This window comes from Oncorhynchus kisutch, linkage group LG14 (genome assembly GCF_002021735.2).
Source record: "Oncorhynchus kisutch isolate 150728-3 linkage group LG14, Okis_V2, whole genome shotgun sequence".
NCBI classification, from domain to species: domain Eukaryota; kingdom Metazoa; phylum Chordata; class Actinopteri; order Salmoniformes; family Salmonidae; genus Oncorhynchus; species Oncorhynchus kisutch.
This window is the reverse complement of record NC_034187.2, coordinates 48,500,540-48,518,040: the sequence shown is the minus strand read 5'-3', so window position 1 is coordinate 48,518,040 and position 17,501 is coordinate 48,500,540. Positions and strand designations below refer to the sequence as shown.

At 44.3% G+C, this 17,501-nt stretch overlaps 1 protein-coding gene across 13 annotated transcripts in view; it reads right to left on the bottom strand.

Annotated features, from left to right (window-relative positions):
* Positions 1–2,837: 2,837 nt before the first annotated feature.
* LOC109903788 (ubiquitin-associated protein 2-like) overlaps positions 2,838–17,501 on the bottom strand; it is a 52,831-nt gene continuing 38,167 nt past the window's right edge. For 3 of the 13 annotated variants that reach the window (XM_020500732.2, XM_020500731.2, XM_020500735.2), the window contains 15 exons: positions 17,185–17,354; positions 16,906–17,005; positions 16,663–16,699; positions 16,143–16,332; positions 15,961–16,027; positions 15,507–15,834; positions 15,150–15,250; positions 14,871–14,924; positions 14,567–14,648; positions 14,015–14,235; positions 13,571–13,676; positions 7,420–7,545; positions 5,988–6,058; positions 5,631–5,834; positions 2,838–5,523 (listed from right to left, as the gene is read on the bottom strand). In XM_020500732.2, coding sequence (XP_020356321.2) covers positions 5,425–5,523; positions 5,631–5,834; positions 5,988–6,058; positions 7,420–7,545; positions 13,571–13,676; positions 14,015–14,235; positions 14,567–14,648; positions 14,871–14,924; positions 15,150–15,250; positions 15,507–15,834; positions 15,961–16,027; positions 16,143–16,332; positions 16,663–16,699; positions 16,906–17,005; positions 17,185–17,354 — 1,956 coding nt within the window. In that variant the 3' untranslated portion in view covers positions 2,838–5,424. The remainder of the gene's footprint in view (positions 5,524–5,630; positions 5,835–5,987; positions 6,059–7,419; positions 7,546–13,570; positions 13,677–14,014; positions 14,236–14,566; positions 14,649–14,870; positions 14,925–15,149; positions 15,251–15,506; positions 15,835–15,960; positions 16,028–16,142; positions 16,333–16,662; positions 16,700–16,905; positions 17,006–17,184; positions 17,355–17,501) is intronic. The other 10 variants (XM_031788471.1, XM_020500734.2, XM_020500740.2 and 7 more) reach the window with 8 other exon arrangements.

Genomic DNA, 17,501 nt, shown 5'->3' with positions numbered 1-17,501 from the left:
ATTTGTGTTCATAATAGTTAGCCAGCCAAGTGGCTAATTTTGCTAGCGAGCAAGTAACTGGCCACTGTTCTTGCAATCCAGCCTGAAGTAATGCTTCAGGTACAGTGGGGCAAACAAGTATTTAGTCAGCCACCAATTGTGCAAGTTCTCCCACTTAAAAAGATGAGGCCTGTAATTTATCATCATAGATACACTTCAACTATGCAGACAAAAAATAAAAATAAAATCAGGAAAATCACATTGTTGGTTTTTTATGAATTTATTTGCAAATTATGGTGGAAAATAAGTATTTGGTCACCTACAAACAAGCAAGATTTCTGGCTCTCACAGACCTGTAACAACTTCTTTAAGAGGCTCCTATGTCCTCCACTCATTACCTGTATTAATGGCACCTGTTTGAACTTGTTATCAGTATAAAAGACACCTGTCCACAACCTCAAACAGTTACACTCCAAACTCCACTATAGCCAAGACCAAAGAGCTGTCAAAGGACACCAGAAACAAACCTGCACCAGGCTGGGAAGACTGAATCTGCAATAGGTAAGCAGCTTGGTTTGAAGAAATCAACTGTGGGAGAAATTATTAGGAAATAAAAGTCATACAAGACCACTGATAACCTCCCTCGATCTGGGGCTCCACGCAAGATCTCACCCCATGGGGTCAAAATTGATCACAAGAACGGTGAGCAAAAATCCCAGAACCACACGGGGGGGGGGGGGGGGGACCTAGTGAATGACCTGCAGAGAGCTGGGACCAAAGTAACAAATCCTGCCGTGCCAGACGTGTCCCCCTGCTTAAGCCAGTACATGTCCAGGCCTGTCTGAAGTTTGCTAGAGAGCATTTGGATGATCCAGAAGAAGATTGGGAGAACGTCATTTGGTCAATTGAAACCAAAATAGAACTTTTTGGTAAAGACTCAACTCGTTGTGTTTGGAGGACAAAGAATGCTGAGTTGCATCCAAAGAACACCATACCTACTGTGAAGCATGGGGGTGGAAACATCATGCTTTGGGGCTGTTTTTCTGCAAAGGGACCAGGACGACTGATCCGTGTAAAGGAAATAATGAATGGGGCCATGTATCGTGAGATTTTGAGTGAAAACCTCCTTCCATCAGCAAGGGCATTGAATATAAAACGTGGCTGGGTCTTTCAGCATGACAATGATCCCAAACACCCCGCCCGGGCAACGAAGGAGTGGCTTCGTAAGAAGCATTTCAAGGTCCTTGAGTGGCCTAGCCAGTCTCCAGATCTCAACCCCATAGAAAATCTTTAGAGGGAGTTGAAAGTCCGTGTTGCCCAGCAACAGCCCCAAAACATCACTGCTCTAGAGGAGATCTGCATGGAGGAATGGGCCAAAATACCAGCAACAGTGTGTGAAAACCTTGTGAAGATTTACAGAAAATGTTTGACCTCTGTCATTGCCAAAGGGTATATAAAAGTATTGAGAAACTTTTGTTATTGACCAAATACTTATTTTCCACCATAATTTGCAAATAAATTCATTAAAAATCCTACAATGTGATTTTCATGATTTTTCTCCCTCATTTTGTCTGTCATAGTTGAAGTGTACCTATGATGAAAATTGCAGGTCTCTCTCATCTTTTTAAGTGGGAGAACTTGCATAATTGGTGGCTGACTAAATACTTTTTTGCCCCACTGTATATCACCTTCGGCCCTCCAGGTACCATGAAACAGATCAAATCCACTCATTTAAATCAAACGTTAGATGTATAACTTGGCTACAACCACTAGCATAAAAAAAAAAAAAATGCTCTGGACACTACGCTGACAGACACAGCAAACCTTCTTGCCACAACTCACATTGATGTGTCATCCTGGATGATCTGCACTACCTGAGCCACTTGTGTGAGTTGTAGACTCAGTCTCACGCTACCACTAGAGTGAAAGCACCGCCAGCATTCAAAAGTGACCAAAACATCAGCCAGGAAGCATAGGAACTGAGAAGTGGTCTGTGGTCACCACCTGCAGAACCACTCCTTTATTGGGGGTGTCTTGCTAATTGCCTATAATGTCCACCTGTTGTCTATTCCATTTGCACAACAGCATGTGAAATGTATTGTCAATCAGTGTTGCTTCCTTGCTTCCTAAGTGGACAGTTTGATTTCACAGAAGTGTGATTGACCTGGAGTTACATTGTGTTGTATAAGTGTTCCCTTTTATTTTTTTTGAGCAATATATATATATATATATATATATATATATATATATATATATATATATATATATATATTGCTCAAAAAAAATAAAGGGAACACTTATACAACACAATGTAACTCCAGGTCAATCACACTTCTGTGAAATCAAACTGTCCACTTAGGAAGCAAGGAAGCAACACTGATATATATATATATATATCCATGCACTTAAAACAGCGAATGGAGGACACTTTTCCCGTGCTTCATTTTCATGCCAGCCAGGTAGGCAGGCTATACCCCTGTTGCAAAAGAGAAGCAATGTGCTTAATATTAGGAAAGTAGGAAAGCCTACAAAGCTGATGCAATCCTCTTAAGAGGCCATCACGGTTCTCAATCAATTGCATAGCCTATAAAAATGTTTCTCAACATGAGCTCGCTCTCATGTTTCGATTACATTTGCATTGCTGTTAGAGGGATTAGAGACAACAGTGCTGAGTACCAGACAAATAGCAAGTGTGGTAGGCTACTAATGACCATCAGCAGCATCCGAGCTTGGAGAAGTCAAATTATCGTGACTCAAATGTCACGTGGAATTTGACAACAGTCATGATTCGTGACCGCCGGTGTGGCGGTAATAAGGTCACCATAACAGCCGTAGCACCAAGTATGCACCATGCAGAGTTCTACAGAGAAATGTTTTATTTGATACTGCTGTAACAACCCAGCCCTGCACACCCCCTTGGATGACTACAGAGCAGAGACGTCCAATCCTGTTAATATAAGGCTGTACTTGAGGGTTCCCTTCAATTCATGTCTTTTGAACTAAGTACTGTATTCAACCAAATTATACTAAAAATAAATTAGTTAAAAAGGGAAACTTGCAGAATGACAGCCCCAAGACCAAGGCTGTGTTCAGTTGACTAAATTGAAAGACACTACTGTATTTACAAGCCACACGATACAAGCCAAAATGATGAAAATGCATTTTTCCTGTTTATTTAATTAATATTTATATATTTTTTACAAAATAAAAAACATGAAACAAAAAAGCTAATAAGTCTGATTTGAGAAGGGGGAAAGCCATTGAACAAACAAGGACTACAGTACTTGTGTGTGTGTGTGTGTGTGTGTGTGTGATATACACTACATGGCCAAAAGTATGTGTGGACACCTGCTCGAACATCTCATTCCAAAATCATGGGCATTCATATGGAGTTGGTCGCACCTTTGCTGCTACAACAGCCTTCACTCTTCTGGGAAGGTTGTCCACTACATTCTAGAACATTGCTGAGGAGACTTACTTCCATTCAGCCACAAGAGCATTAGTGAGGTCGGGCATTGATGTTGGGCAATTAGGCCTGGCTCGCAGTCGGTATTCCAATTCATCCTAAAGGTGTTCGATGGGGTTGAGGTCAGGTCTCTGTGCAGGCCAGTTAAGTTCTACCACACCGATCTCAACAAACCATTCATTTCTGTATGGACCTCGCTTTGTGTACAGGGGCATTGTCATGCTGAAACAGGAAAGGGCCTTCCCCAAACTGTTGCCACAAAGTTGGAAGCACAGAAACATCTAGAATGTCGTTGTATGCTGTAGCGTTAACATTTCCCTTCACTGGAATTAAGGGGCCCGAACCATGAAAAACAGCCCCAGACCATTATTTCTCCGCCAAACTTTGTAAATGGCACTATGCATTTGGGCAGGTAGCATTCGCCTGGCAGCCGCCAATCTTAGATTCGTCCGTCAGACCGCCAGAGAGCAAAGTGTAATTCATCACTCCAGAGAACACGTTTCCACTGCTCCGGAGTCCAATGGTGGTGAGCTTAGCACCACTCCAGCCGACACTTGGCATTGCGCATGGTGATCTTAGGCTTGTGTGCGGCTGCTCGAACATGGAAACCCATTTCATGATGCACCGACAAACAGTTCTGCTGACGTTGCTTCCAAGGGCAGTTTGGAACTCCGTAGTGAGTGTGGGAACTGAGGACAGACGACTTTTACGTGCTACAGCACTCGGTGGTCCCGTCCCGTGAGGCCTCCTACTTTGCGGCTGAGCCGTCGTTGCTCCTAAACATTTCCACGTCACAATAACAGCACTTACAGTTGACTGGGGCTGCGCTATCTGGGCAGAAATGTTATGAATTGACTTGTTGGAAAGGTGACATCCTACGACGGTGCCACTTTGAAAGTCAATGAGCTCTTCTGTACAGGCCATTCTACGGTCAATGGTTGTTCATGGAGTGATGGCTGTGTGCTCAATTTTATACACCAGAAATAGCTAAATAGACTAATATGAATAGGTGTCCACATACTTTTGGCCATGTAGTGTATAGGTACACACACACACACACACACACACACACTCATCCATCCATTTAAAAAACACAGTACAAAAAGAAAATCACTGACAAAAAAAGTAACATTTTGTCCATCAGTAATCATTGCTGCAGGTTTCCTAATAATATATTGGGGGGGACAGGTGGAGTGAGCATGTAGGGGATTAGAAAAGTAACTCAAACACATAGGTAAGGGTGTGCCCTGGCCTCCCGTACATCAATTTTGTACTGCAGAATCTACAAAATGTTAAAATTAAATTAAATCATGGGTAAAGCTAATTTGCAACATAAAATGGGAAATCAATTGGTATCAGTTTGAGGGACCACCAGTGTACACACACAATATAGATATCTATATCTAGACTGATATATATATATATATATATATCTATGGTAAAAAATAAACTTCACAACTCCTGTCAATTTAGAGAAACCATTAGTGAAACTAAAATGTTGTAAAAACCAAATGGGAAACCAAGGAGAAGTTCATCTGCGTTTGGGTTTAGGGTGGGAACAGTACATTTTGACCAAGTATAAGGGGGTGAGGGGAGAAATAGAAAGCCAGCCTGTCCCCCACCTTCAGATTTTTCTTTGCTCCTCCCATCAGTAAAAACAAAAACATTATTTCTTTTAGAAAACAGTTCTATGTTACATACAACAGAGTGAAAAGGAGGGGGGGGTTGAACACGATACAAAATTCCAAACACTCAATAATCAGCTCTTAACAAACTGTTACTATAACCATTTAACTCCACCCCACTCTCTTTTTAAGACTGCCCCCATGCTCTCCTCGCCACACTAGTGCTTTCCCTCAGTGCTGAGCCAAGAGAATGGGATCACTGTAGGAGAGAGGGGGTTATATGGAGACCATTTGTGGGGAAGGATGTCCCCCTTTGTCAGACTTCGGGACAGGGGGCATGATGAAGGGCGGATGTTAGTTGGCCCCCCAGTTGTAGCTGTTGTATGCAGACTTGTTGATCTGGGTCTTCTGTTGAAGCGAAGCATTCTGGCTGCGCTGTCCAGTGCCACCGCTCTGTTAGAAGGAGAGAAGATAGGAAGAGGCCATAGGCAAGGTATTCTGTGCAAACTATTTCTCTCCCAAGATAGTGTGACACACACGCCGTCACACACACACAGTACCTGTCCGTCCTGCTGCAGATGGTGGTGCAGGATCTGCGAGTGGGGCTGCTGGTGCGGTGCCAGGATGTGCATGAAGGGGGCTGGAGCATAACCAGCCGCAGCTGGGGGATTGATGGGACCCCCGCCGCCCAGGGCCGAGGGCAGGCTGAAGGAAGCTGCCGGTGTACCAGCGTGGAAACCCTGCTGCTTCTCATAAGACTGCTGCTGAAGGGACCAACACAACAAAGTCGGACGCCCGTCTTTTCTAGTCTGCAGATTTTACACTTGTTTTCCTGCATACAGACACTGGTTTTCATAACCTTTCCGTATGTTTCAGAACATAATATTTTATTCTAGTGTTTATAGCATTATTCTCACCTGCTGTGTCTTTGTGTAAACAGACCCTGAAATGTCTGGGACCCCGGTGTTGCTTGATGTCACCGAGACTCCTGCACAGGAAACAAAGGGGTTTGGACACATTTACTTCATCATGTTCACCAGGTTACAACCCCTGCAGGAGAGGCAAGAAAACCCCTGGGAGTCAGATCCACAGAGTGGTCCAGGATTAAGGCAGCAGTTTCAAATAATTTGTCAAACATGCATCACATTCTAATTAGGTGCAGGGTGAGAAACTCCACACAGAAACATTAAGGCTTGTACATGATTTGCTCCTACACCATTATCGATCCTATAGGACTCCTAGTACATGGTTTGATTTCCTCCTACAACTCAGACTGCCCCATTGAAGCATGCGCATTGATTTTGTGACGTTGCCAGGTAACCCATCTCTATCTATACACCTTGGATCAAAACTCAGTACAAGGCTGTATAGGAGCAATACAGGACTTAAGATGGTCACTAGATGCTAATACACAGTATCAGATGATTCAATGTAAGAGAAGGAGAGTGAAAAAAAGGCAGCAGGAGAATGAAAGAATGAGAGTTAAAAATAAATAAAAAAAGATGCAAAGAAAGATGTGGCAATGTATCAGTTCCAGTCGGGCATGGCGATGAGGGTCTGACTATCTGGTGGCAGCTACGTATTGTTCTGGCAGACCACTGTCCCACTGCACTCGGAGGTCAGAAGCATCCATTTCAAGGGAAAAGCCAGAGAAGAGGCAAAGCCTGAAACCCCCGATGCTTCCAGTTTCTTCCAACCTGCTCAGGCGTTTCTTTTACGTCTGCTGTGTTAGGTTAGTCCCCCGGTATCGCCATTGGAGACGAAGGACAGGGTCAACAAATGTGCGGCACAGAGTAAAGAGTAAACAGACTAAAACCAGAGATTCTAACCTCAGGCGGTCACTCAAACGACGACTCCAGTTTACCGTTACCTAGCATCAAAACTCAGGAAATTCACTTTAACTACATAAAAAAAACACAATCCCTTTTAATAGTTGAGACAAAATATAGAGTTTGAGGGAGAGTATCACTTTGTAAACATGATACCATCACACCCCAGTCTCCTGTCCCCATTTGAGAGCATGGCAGTTCAACAGGCAGGGCCTCCATTTTGTCACTCGTTCACCACCCTTGGTGTGTGTATCCTGTGTCAACCACACAGGACAACAGGCAGAGAGGTACTGCTGACACATACATTTAAGCAAGCACACGTTGGTGGAAAGCTGGCAGCAGAGTGTGCATGGACCAGGGCTACTCAACTGTTAAGTGGTAGTATTGGGGCATGGAGGCAGAGGGTGGCGGTTGACTGCATAACGGGCATTTGTGTGGTGCAGACGGTAAGCAGCGATGAGTGAGAGGATGAGGTGATGACGGCGCGAGGAAGTGAGGGTTGGCGTGTGGCGGCACTCACCGACTCCAGGCCCGCTGACAGAGCTGGCTTGCTTGTTTTGTGCAGAAGCGGCGGCGGCCACGGCAGTGCCGTATCCACCCTTACAGAAATCCCCACTCCCTGAAGCCTGGCCCATATCCTCATAGCCTGAAACAGTCAGACGCAGCCCACAGCATTAGACACACCAGGCAGGGTTAGGGAGTGTCAGGCGGGGCGGGGTGGAGGCAGGAAGCAGAAGGTGGTGCAGATAGCAGAAGGTGCTGTGTGACCAAGCGGATAGAGGGAGAGAGATAGGATGATGGAAGGATAGAGGTGGAGAGAGGTGAAGTTTTAAGATGACCTCCATGTGGGAGGGGGTGGAAGGTGGAGGGTGTAGCCGGAAGACCAACTCCAGTTTTTTGAATGAGCAGAAGCAAGCAATGACAGGCAAAAGCAACAGAACACCCACCACCCTACTCCCACGAAATATATGTAGTAGAAGGGCCATCGATACAGTCCACTTTTCAACTCCAAAACTACTAAAATAGAACAAATGAACGTACAGGGAAAAAAAGTACAAGGGTAAACTATATATCCTTCCCCATTCAAAATAATAATGTAAGTTTCAGAATCATACAACTCCAATTTCAGAAAAGTGTTAGAAACTTTTGAAGTCTTACAAAACGCACACCCTGCAAAAAAAAGACAAACCACAAAGAGCATTCAACTAATAATCAGTATTGGTCCCAGATCACTATAGCTGGCCCATACCAGACAGCACTCAGGGTTGGTGTCGGTCGAATGGTTTGATGGTAACGGTGGCAGCAGGCGGTTTGTCTCCAAGTAACAGAAACAACTCCATACCAGCTGGTCAACAACAGTGACTGTGGCTCAGGGTTTCCGTTATGAAAATGTGGTGCCGGACATTTGACCAGGAGCATTTGAAATTTACCAGACATTTGAGAAATTCAGATGGCCACGTATGCATTGGGTGCATAACCTGATTAGGCATCCACCAACAGTGGGGGGGGGGGGGGGGGTTCTTGGAGGTTTCGAGTTTCACAAGGTTGTGATCATGAAAAAGGAAACTATGACATACACTGCTCAAAAAAATAGGGAACACTAAAATAACACATCCTAGATCTGAATGAACAAAATATTCTTATTAAATACTTTTTTCTTTACATAGTTGAATGTGCTGACAACAAAATCACACAAAAATCAAATTTATCAACCCATGGAGGTCTGGATTTGGAGTCACAATCAAAATTAAAGTGGAAAACCACACTACAGGCTGATTCAACTTTGATGTAATGTCCTTAAAACAAGTCAAAATGAGGCTCAGTAGTGTGTGTGGCCTCCACGTGCCTGTATGACCTCCCTACAACGCCTGGGCATGCTCCTGATGAGGTGGCGGATGGTCTCCTGAGGGATCTCCTCCCAGACCTGGACTAAAGCATCCGCCAGCTCCTGGACAGTCTGTGGTGCAACGTGGCGTTGGTGGATGGAGCGAGACATGATGTCCCAGATGTGCTCAATTGGATTCAGGTCTGGGGAATTGGCGGGCCAGTCCATAGTATCAATGCCTTCCTCTTGCAGGAACTGCTGACACACTCCAGCCACATGAGGTCTAGCATTAGGAGGAACCCAGGGCCAACCGCACCAGCATATGGTCTCACAAGGGGTCTGAGGATCTCATCTCGGTACCTAATGGCAGTCAGGCAACGTCTCCACGGCGTCTCCAGACTGTGTCACGTCTGTCACATGTGCTCAGTGTGAACCTGCTTTCATTTGTGAAGAGCACAGGGCGCCAGTGGCGAATTTGCCAATCTTGGTGTTCTCTGGCAAATGCCAAACGTCCTGCATGGAGTTGGGCTGTAAGCACAACCCCCACCTGTGGACGTCGGGCCCTGATGGAGTCTTTCTGACCATTTGAGCAGACACATGCACATTTGTGGCCTGCTGGAGGTCATTTTGCAGGGCTCTGGCAGTGCTCCTCCTTGCACAAAGGCGGAGGTAGCGGTCCTGCTGCTGGGATGTTGCCCTCCTACGGCCTCCTCCACGTCTCCTGATGTACTGGCCTGTCTCCTGGTAGCGCCTCCATGCTCTGGACACTACGCTGACAGACACAGCAAAGCTTCTTGCCACAGCTCGCATTGATGTGCCATCCTGGATGAGCTGCACTACCTGAGCCACTTGTGTGGGTTGTAGACTCCGTCTCATGCTACCACTAGAGTAAAAGCACCGCCAGCATTCAAAAGTGACCAAAACATCAGCCAGGAAGCATAGGAACTGAGAAGTGGTCTGGTCACCACCTGCAGAACCACTCCTTTATTGGGGGTGTCTTGCTAGTCACCTATAATTTCCACCTGTTGTCTATTCCATTTGCACAACAGCATGTGAAATTTATTGTCAAATCAGTGTTGCTTCCTAAGTGGACAGTTTGATTGACCTGGAGTTACATTGTGTTGTTTAAGTGTTCCCTTTATTTTTTTGAGCAGTGTATATTTTGTTGCGGAAAGATTGATGCATGTTTGATAGTGTTTTGATGCTGTATTGTTTGTCCTTCATGTTCTAATACCTTAATGTTACCCCTTCCTTGTGTTTTTTTTGTAATTATATATACATATCTACATATACAGTGCATTGCGAAAGTATTCGGCCCCCTTGAACTTTGCGACCTTTTGCCACATTTCAGGCTTCAAACAAAGATATAAAACTATTTTTTTGTGAAGAATCAACAACAAGTGGGACACAATCATGAAGTGGAACGACATTTTTTGGATATTTCAAACTTTTTTAACAAATCAAAAACTGAAAAATTGGGCATGCAAAATTATTCAACCCCCTTAAGTTAATACTTTGTAGCGCCACCTTATGCTGCGATTACAGCTGTAAGTCGCTTGGGGTATGTCTCTATCAGTTTTGCACATCGAGAGACTGACATTTTTTCCCATTCCTCCTTGCAAAACAGCTCGAGCTCAGTGAGGTTGGATGGAGAGCATTTGTGAACAGCAGTTTTCAGTTCTTTCCACAGATTCTCCATTGGATTCAGGTCTGGACTTTGACTTGGCCATTCTAACACCTGGATATGTTTATTTTTGAACCATTCCATTGTAGATTTTGCTTTATGTTTTGGATCAGTCTTGTTGGAAGACAAATCTCCGTCCCAGTCTCAGGTCTTTTGCAGACTCCATCAGGTTTTCTTCCAGAATGGTCCTGTATTTGGCTCCATCCATCTTCCCAGCAATTTTAACCATCTTCCCGGTCCCTGCTGAAGAAAAGCAGGCCCAAACCATGATGCTGCCACCACCATGTTTGACAGTGGGGAGGGTGTGAGCTGTGTTGCTTTTACGCCAAAAAGTTCAATTTTGGTTTCATCTGACCAGAGCACCTTCTTCCACATGTTTGGTGTGTCTCCCAGGTGGCTTGTGGCAAACTTTAAACGACACTTTTTATGGATATCTTTAAGAAATGGCTTTCTTGCCACTCTTCCATAAAGGCCAGATTTGTGCAATATACGACTGATTGTTGTCCTATGGACAGAGTCTCCCACCTCAGCTGTAGATCTCTGCAGTTCATCCAGAGTGATCATGGGCCTCTTGGCTGCATCTCTGATCAGTCTTCTCCTTGTATGAGCTGAAAGTTTAGAGGGACGGCCAGGTCTTGGTAGATTTGCAGTGTCTGATACTCCTTCCATTTCAATATTATCACTTGCACAGTGCTCCTTGGGATGTTTTTAAGCTTGGGAAATCTTTTTGTATCCAAATCCGGCTTTAAACTTCTTCCCAACAGTATCTCGGACCTGCCTGGTGTGTTCCTTGTTCTTCATGATGCTCTCTGCGCTTTTAACAGACCTCTGAGACTCACAGTGCAGGTGCATTTATACGGAGACTTTATTACACACAGGTGGATTGTATTTATCATCATTAGTCATTTAGGTCAACATTGGATCATTCAGAGATCCTCACTGAACTTCTGGAGAGAGTTTGCTGCACTGAAAGTAAAGGGGCTGAATAATTTTGCACGCCCAATTTCTCAGTTTTTGATTTGTTAAAAAAGTTTGAATTATCCAATAAAAGTCGTTCCACTTCATGATTGTGTCCCACTTGTTGTTGATTCTTCACAAAAAAATACAGTTTTATATCTTTATGTTTGAAGCCTGAAATGTGGCAAAAGGTCGCAAAGTTCAAGGGGGCCGAATACTTTCGCAAGGCACTGTATTATATACATACATATATATTTTTAAAGTGCTCAAAATGACAAGATTATGCCAAATAATCTCAACATAATATTCAAGTCAAAGACGCAATGACGCGTGTCCTTACCGCGCACTTTGAACATGTTAGAACAACTGTCCACGTTTACTTTTCCTCAGCCAACAAACAGCAAAATCACTAGCCTATGCATAGGTGCGTGTGAGTTCCAAGTTTGGGGAAGCAAATTTTCACCATAAAAATACACCTTTAATAAAGCATTCCATGCGTCATCGTATTTACAGACTTATGTAAGATGGCCTACTATTTGTAATGTGATGAGTAGATTGGACAGTCATTATTTCGGCTAATAATATAACTCACTGTTCTCAAAAAAAAGACTGCTCAATGAATGCATGGCTGAGCATGTGCTATAGCAGATATGTTCCTTTCTTTGCACAGGAAAAACATTTCATGCAATTCTCCTACACTTTGAGACATTCAAAATATTTTTTAATATGACAAATTAAAGGATAGCCTACTCTGCTAACACTGGAAAACATAATTAGCACAACTTTGACCATATAATTGGCCTACAAGGAGAAGAGAAATAGAATAGAATATGACATCCATCTGAACTCGAGGAAATGATTGTTTCCCCCCCCCCCCCCAAAAAAAAACATTTAGTTGAACAAGAATGCTCTCCACTGGTGCCATTAAGGTGTTGTTCTCTCAATTAAGTTGACTTTTCCTTTAGGTATATGGACGTGCCGCTTATGAGCATATGTCTAACTACTATCCCCCATAGTAGTAACGTGTACTTATTCTATTGGTCAGCTTGTCTAGAAAGAAATAGCCCAGACAGACCCTGGGACAATTCGTACAACCAGTAGGCTAAGGCACATTAGATGTTCTTTAAAGCAATGAATCTGATGCAACAGGTCAGAACTATTAGCTTAAAATGTTGATAAACTATTTCTTAACATTATTAGAGCAGCAATGCGCACATGGCAGTAGGCAACGTACAAATGTGCATTTGGTTACCAGACAATGAAAGATAGTTGAAAACCAGTAGAACATGAGAGAAATAGGCTACTGGTTTCAATGGCATATGGAAGTATTGAAATAAATTGCCTCTACAGATATGGTTTGATTTTGGCTTTGCTACTTTGGAGGTAAAACATACCTCAATTTGCAGCAAAATGTTCACATTTCAAACAATTAAGTAGCTATGTTTTCAAAATGCATACGGCCTCCAGCTCAATGCTAAGTGGTTGCCTATGCATTTGAATGGTGAATGAAAAGCGTGTTTCAATTGCCAGTTGAGAAATAAAAATAGCTCTTAAATCGTGGGCCAAAAACTATTTTTAACACACGATTGCATTTAGAATTGTTGCGCAATGAGTGGGCTTATAAAAGAGCTGCCTGACAGATTTTACACCCAAAGGCTCTGTATGCATGTGATACATAATGAATATACACTGACATGCCAATTCCACATACTTATGCAAATTAACAGACCAAAAAGCATGACCGGTCAAATTTCCATCAACTGACATTTCCATCAATGAATAGGCTAAAAAAACACGTTACTTCACAGTGGGATTTTTCTTCTCCCAAACAAATGGGCGGCGCAATTTTTTTCCATATTTTTTAACAGCCTAAAGCCGGCTATTACTGGCTAACGGAAACCCTGCTGTGGCTATGCATGCTTGATTAGAAAGGTTGGAGTTCATGCCGTTTCATCCACTAGCCATGTTGAAGAACATTTGATGTTGACCGGTAATGTGGGCAATGTCAGCCTTAGGCACAGGCAAGTGTTGCATCAAATCCAACAAACCTTTGAATGTGAGAGGCCTACTAAATATAAAAGTGAAAGCACACATTGTCAACTAAACTGACTTTTAGTTGCATGTAGTGTAGATAGCATTTATATCAGCATGTACAGTGTACTGAATGACCCCTGAACAGATGCTGTTACACAGGGTGAATCTTACCAGTGTTGTAACCATGGGTACCGTAGCCGCTGGCCTGCTGGAAGGCAGTTGCCGAGGCATTGACTCCAACGTTCACACCGTGCTGCTTCGACGAGGTAGGAGCCACCTAGAAACCAACACAGGTTAGAGGTGAAACTAATATAATTTGTTGACTAACATATGTCAAAAAATAAAAAAATAAAGTCTTCCTTTTCAGGGGCGTAACACTAACATGCCATTTAAAATTCCTTTTACAGCATACTGGATTCTCTCAATTAAAAGCGAGAAACTGTTTACAGTACATTTGTGTCCCGATTATAAATTAGGACAGTTCACAATTCATATTACAAAATGCATTTGTACATGTATCAGGAGAACATGCTCTCGTTGACTTGTAAACTTCATAATATATATATTTTTTTAAACATCCAAAACTACATCCAGACAAATCATGTGAAGCCTCACCGGGAACATAGCGGGGCCATACTGGAAGGTGTTGGGCAGGCCTGGCACGCCAGTGTAATAGGGCAGGCTGGTGTAGCTGTAGCCTGGGGGCAGCGCTGGGTTGAGGAAAGGCTGTTGCGTGGTGTGGTGCGTCTGGCTCTGGTTCTGCTGCGTCTGCTGGGCCAAAGTGGTGGCCGGCGCCGGGGACGACGCATCACCTCGACCAAACTTTGATAAGTCACCTGCCCGGGGGGGGGAAGGAGTGAGTGAAAGGGGGATGAGGGAGAGATGAGTGAGAAAAAGTGACACCTTCCATTGTGTTCAAGCAATGGGCGGGTGAGTCATTGAGATCAGTTAGTCACGGCGATTAAGGTTAGACTATCTGGTGCCAGCTGCACACTGTTCTAGCACCACTGTTCCCCTTGCATAGACATGAGACACAGGTCAGGGTCAACTGATGCGTGTTTGTTCCCAACACCAAACCGCTCCCGTCACTGTGTTAGCACTCTGTACATAGACCGTAGAATAGGAAAGTAGAGTCAGACAGAGACAGAGGTTAGAACGGTGCTTTACCAGAGTACGGGTTGTTGCTCAGGCTGCCATCTCTGCCAGTCAGTGCTGTGCTGGGGGTGGCAAATGGGATGCTGTAGTAATCCTGAGATGACAGAAGAGGCTCAGTTTTGACTTGTACGAAAGGATTATGAGACTATATATATATATATCCAATTGCATCACATCGCAAAGTTCCTGGAAACAAATGAGTTCCAAGAACAGTTGTTCACGTCTTTAAATAACCAGCGGTTGCTAGAGTTACTAGCAAAGTCATATTTGGCCAGTCCACGCATGGATGGGTTATATCCAGATAGCTTAGACTCACCAATGGTATTCTTGTCTGGAGCATCTGTAGGTCATCATAGCCATACACCTGAGGCTGAGAAACAAGACAAAAAGGGGGGGAAAATTACTTTGGGAATTTCCCTCCAATTGCAGTATACCATTATGAAGCACTAAATCTGAACTTTTAGAAAGTGTAAAAAAACAGAACATAGAATGACGATATGCGCAGATATAAGCAGTCAGTCATACGTCGATAGACCTCATGATTTCCATGACCTAAAGGCAGGTTTAGTTGACAGAGACCGTGAGGAGTACTTACAGGGTAAGCATGCAGTAGTCCGGGAGCCATAATGTATGGGTTGGGAAGCAGAGGGGGCACTCCAGGGGGCAGGTTAGGAGGTGCTTTCCCTGTAAAGAGACCAGCAAAAACAAGACAAAAAACATGTGAAATAATAGGATGGAAATAGTATTAGAAAGAAAAAAAACTTACAACACACTTCATCACATCACAACTCAAATCTAAACCAGACCCCATTTACATCCCAAATGGCAACCTATTCCCTATATAGTGCACTACCTTAGAACAGGGCCCATAGGGCTCCAGTCAAAAGTAGTGCACTATATAGGAAACAGTGCCATTTGTGACGCAAACCTTTACCAACAATCCATGTCTAACCTGAGGAGACTGCAGAGCTGCGTGAGGAGGTGGAGGAAGCGATAGCCTGGGCTGGTGCTCCTGTGGACATGGCTGCGGAGGCAACGGCTGGAGGTCCCATGGAGGCTACTGTGTGGAGGCCCATGGCCGCTAGGTTGCTCACAGGGGCCAAGCCCGAGGGGGCTGACTGAGACACTGTGTTCACTGAAGAGGGCTGAGGGGCCCCCATGGAGACCTGCTGAGCTGCTGCAACCACCGACGAGGAAGAGAGGACAGAGGAAGAGGGGACCGCCGAGACAGAGGAAGTGAAGGAGGAAGAGTGCAAGCTAGAGTCCTCTATGCTCTGGTGCTATAAGGATGGATGAATGGAGAGAAGAGGAGATGGTTATGATAAACATGATTAAATACCCACTAGGTTAGATTAAGTAGTATTTGATGCATCCATCACAGGAAATGCAATCTCTCACACACTCACCATTAGACTGGTGTTGGATGTGCGGACTTGGGATGGCGCGAGACCTTTCTGCTGTGTAGAAAGGGAACTGAAAGAACAAACGATCGTCCATCAATTTAGTTGAATAAAGAACCATTATCCACTGGCACTCCTACAATCCAAACTCTTCAAATTACTCAAGCCCTTCAAGAGTGGCATCTTACTTGCTGTGCTGAGGCATGGTATTCGGGGGCAGGTCTTCATTGTGCCCCAGAGCGCTGTGCGACAACTGATTGGATGTGGTCAACAAGGACACGGGCCCTGAGCCACTGTCTGTCAATGTAGCCATGGAGACTGACGCAGGCGTGGCCGAATCAGAGGCCGACTTCACAGACACTGCAGAGCCTGCTGCAGCTGGACAGAAACAGAAAGTACAGAGAGGGAGAGAAAGAGTCTGGGATTAGTGTCAACCCAGATAGACGACAGCTCTAGAACACACTGTCTAATAGGGCAGATTGCCATTCTAAACGGTATTAACTTTTAGGGACACTGGGCGAATAGCTGTAAAATACTAATAGGACCACAAAATAACAGGCATGGTTCCCGAGTACTTAACCTACATCCAGGAAATGCATTATAATGCATGTTAGCGGATTACGACTCACACGGTTTCCACGCCGGCCATAAACACCACATATTAGACTTCCTTCACTGCAAACCCTCACCGCTACCAACATCACTCACCTTCCACAGAATGCGTCTGTATTGAATTGAATCCATTCTGAAAAAACAAGTTCAGGTGGGCTTGTTACGGTACACAAATTTAGGTCGTTTCCATAGCAACATGCTATTCAATAACAGAGGGAGCCAATCAAAGAAAAGTGAAAAACAGAGAAATTGCTTTATTTTGTATTTCTCTAAGAATCAAAGCAATATGAATAGAGGAATTAATCTCAAGGAGGTAGAGCAATAGGAATGGAAGCTCACCTCTTTCTGCGGGGAGGAGACAGGGGTGGGGAAGCGCCGGGCCTGGGGAGCCCTCTGGTCGTACATGTCAATCTGACTGGGGTTGGAGGGAATCGCCTCACTGGAGGACAAGAAGCAGAGAGATTAGATAGAGCCATGGGTTACTTTGAGAAAAGAGAAGGGGTCAAAGTGGGCCCACTTTGACGCTGGTGCCCCACACATGCGTGTGTGGCGTTATAGCGGTATACAACTTATATCGTACACCAATTTTGCAGTGTCTGGTATGACCGGTGTGCTCACCAGCTGGGGCTTGTGTAGAGGCTGTTTTGAACCTGGCTTCCTGGTGTGGTGGTGTTGGCGCTGTCATACTCCTGGAGCACAGGTTCAGAGCCAAACTGCAGTGCTCCAAACTGCAGGTTCAGCCCAGAGATGTCTGCCGAGCCAGGCATCTCCACCGCCATCGCTGGGATCTGGAATCAAATATAATAAAGATATGGTTGACATCTGGGAAAGCAAAGTAATTATTTATGAAAAGGTAAGCAGAGGTAGGGAGGGAAACAATGGTTAGGCTAACAGTAAAGTGAATGTGTGCACACTGTTGGCTGTGAGTGAGCAAC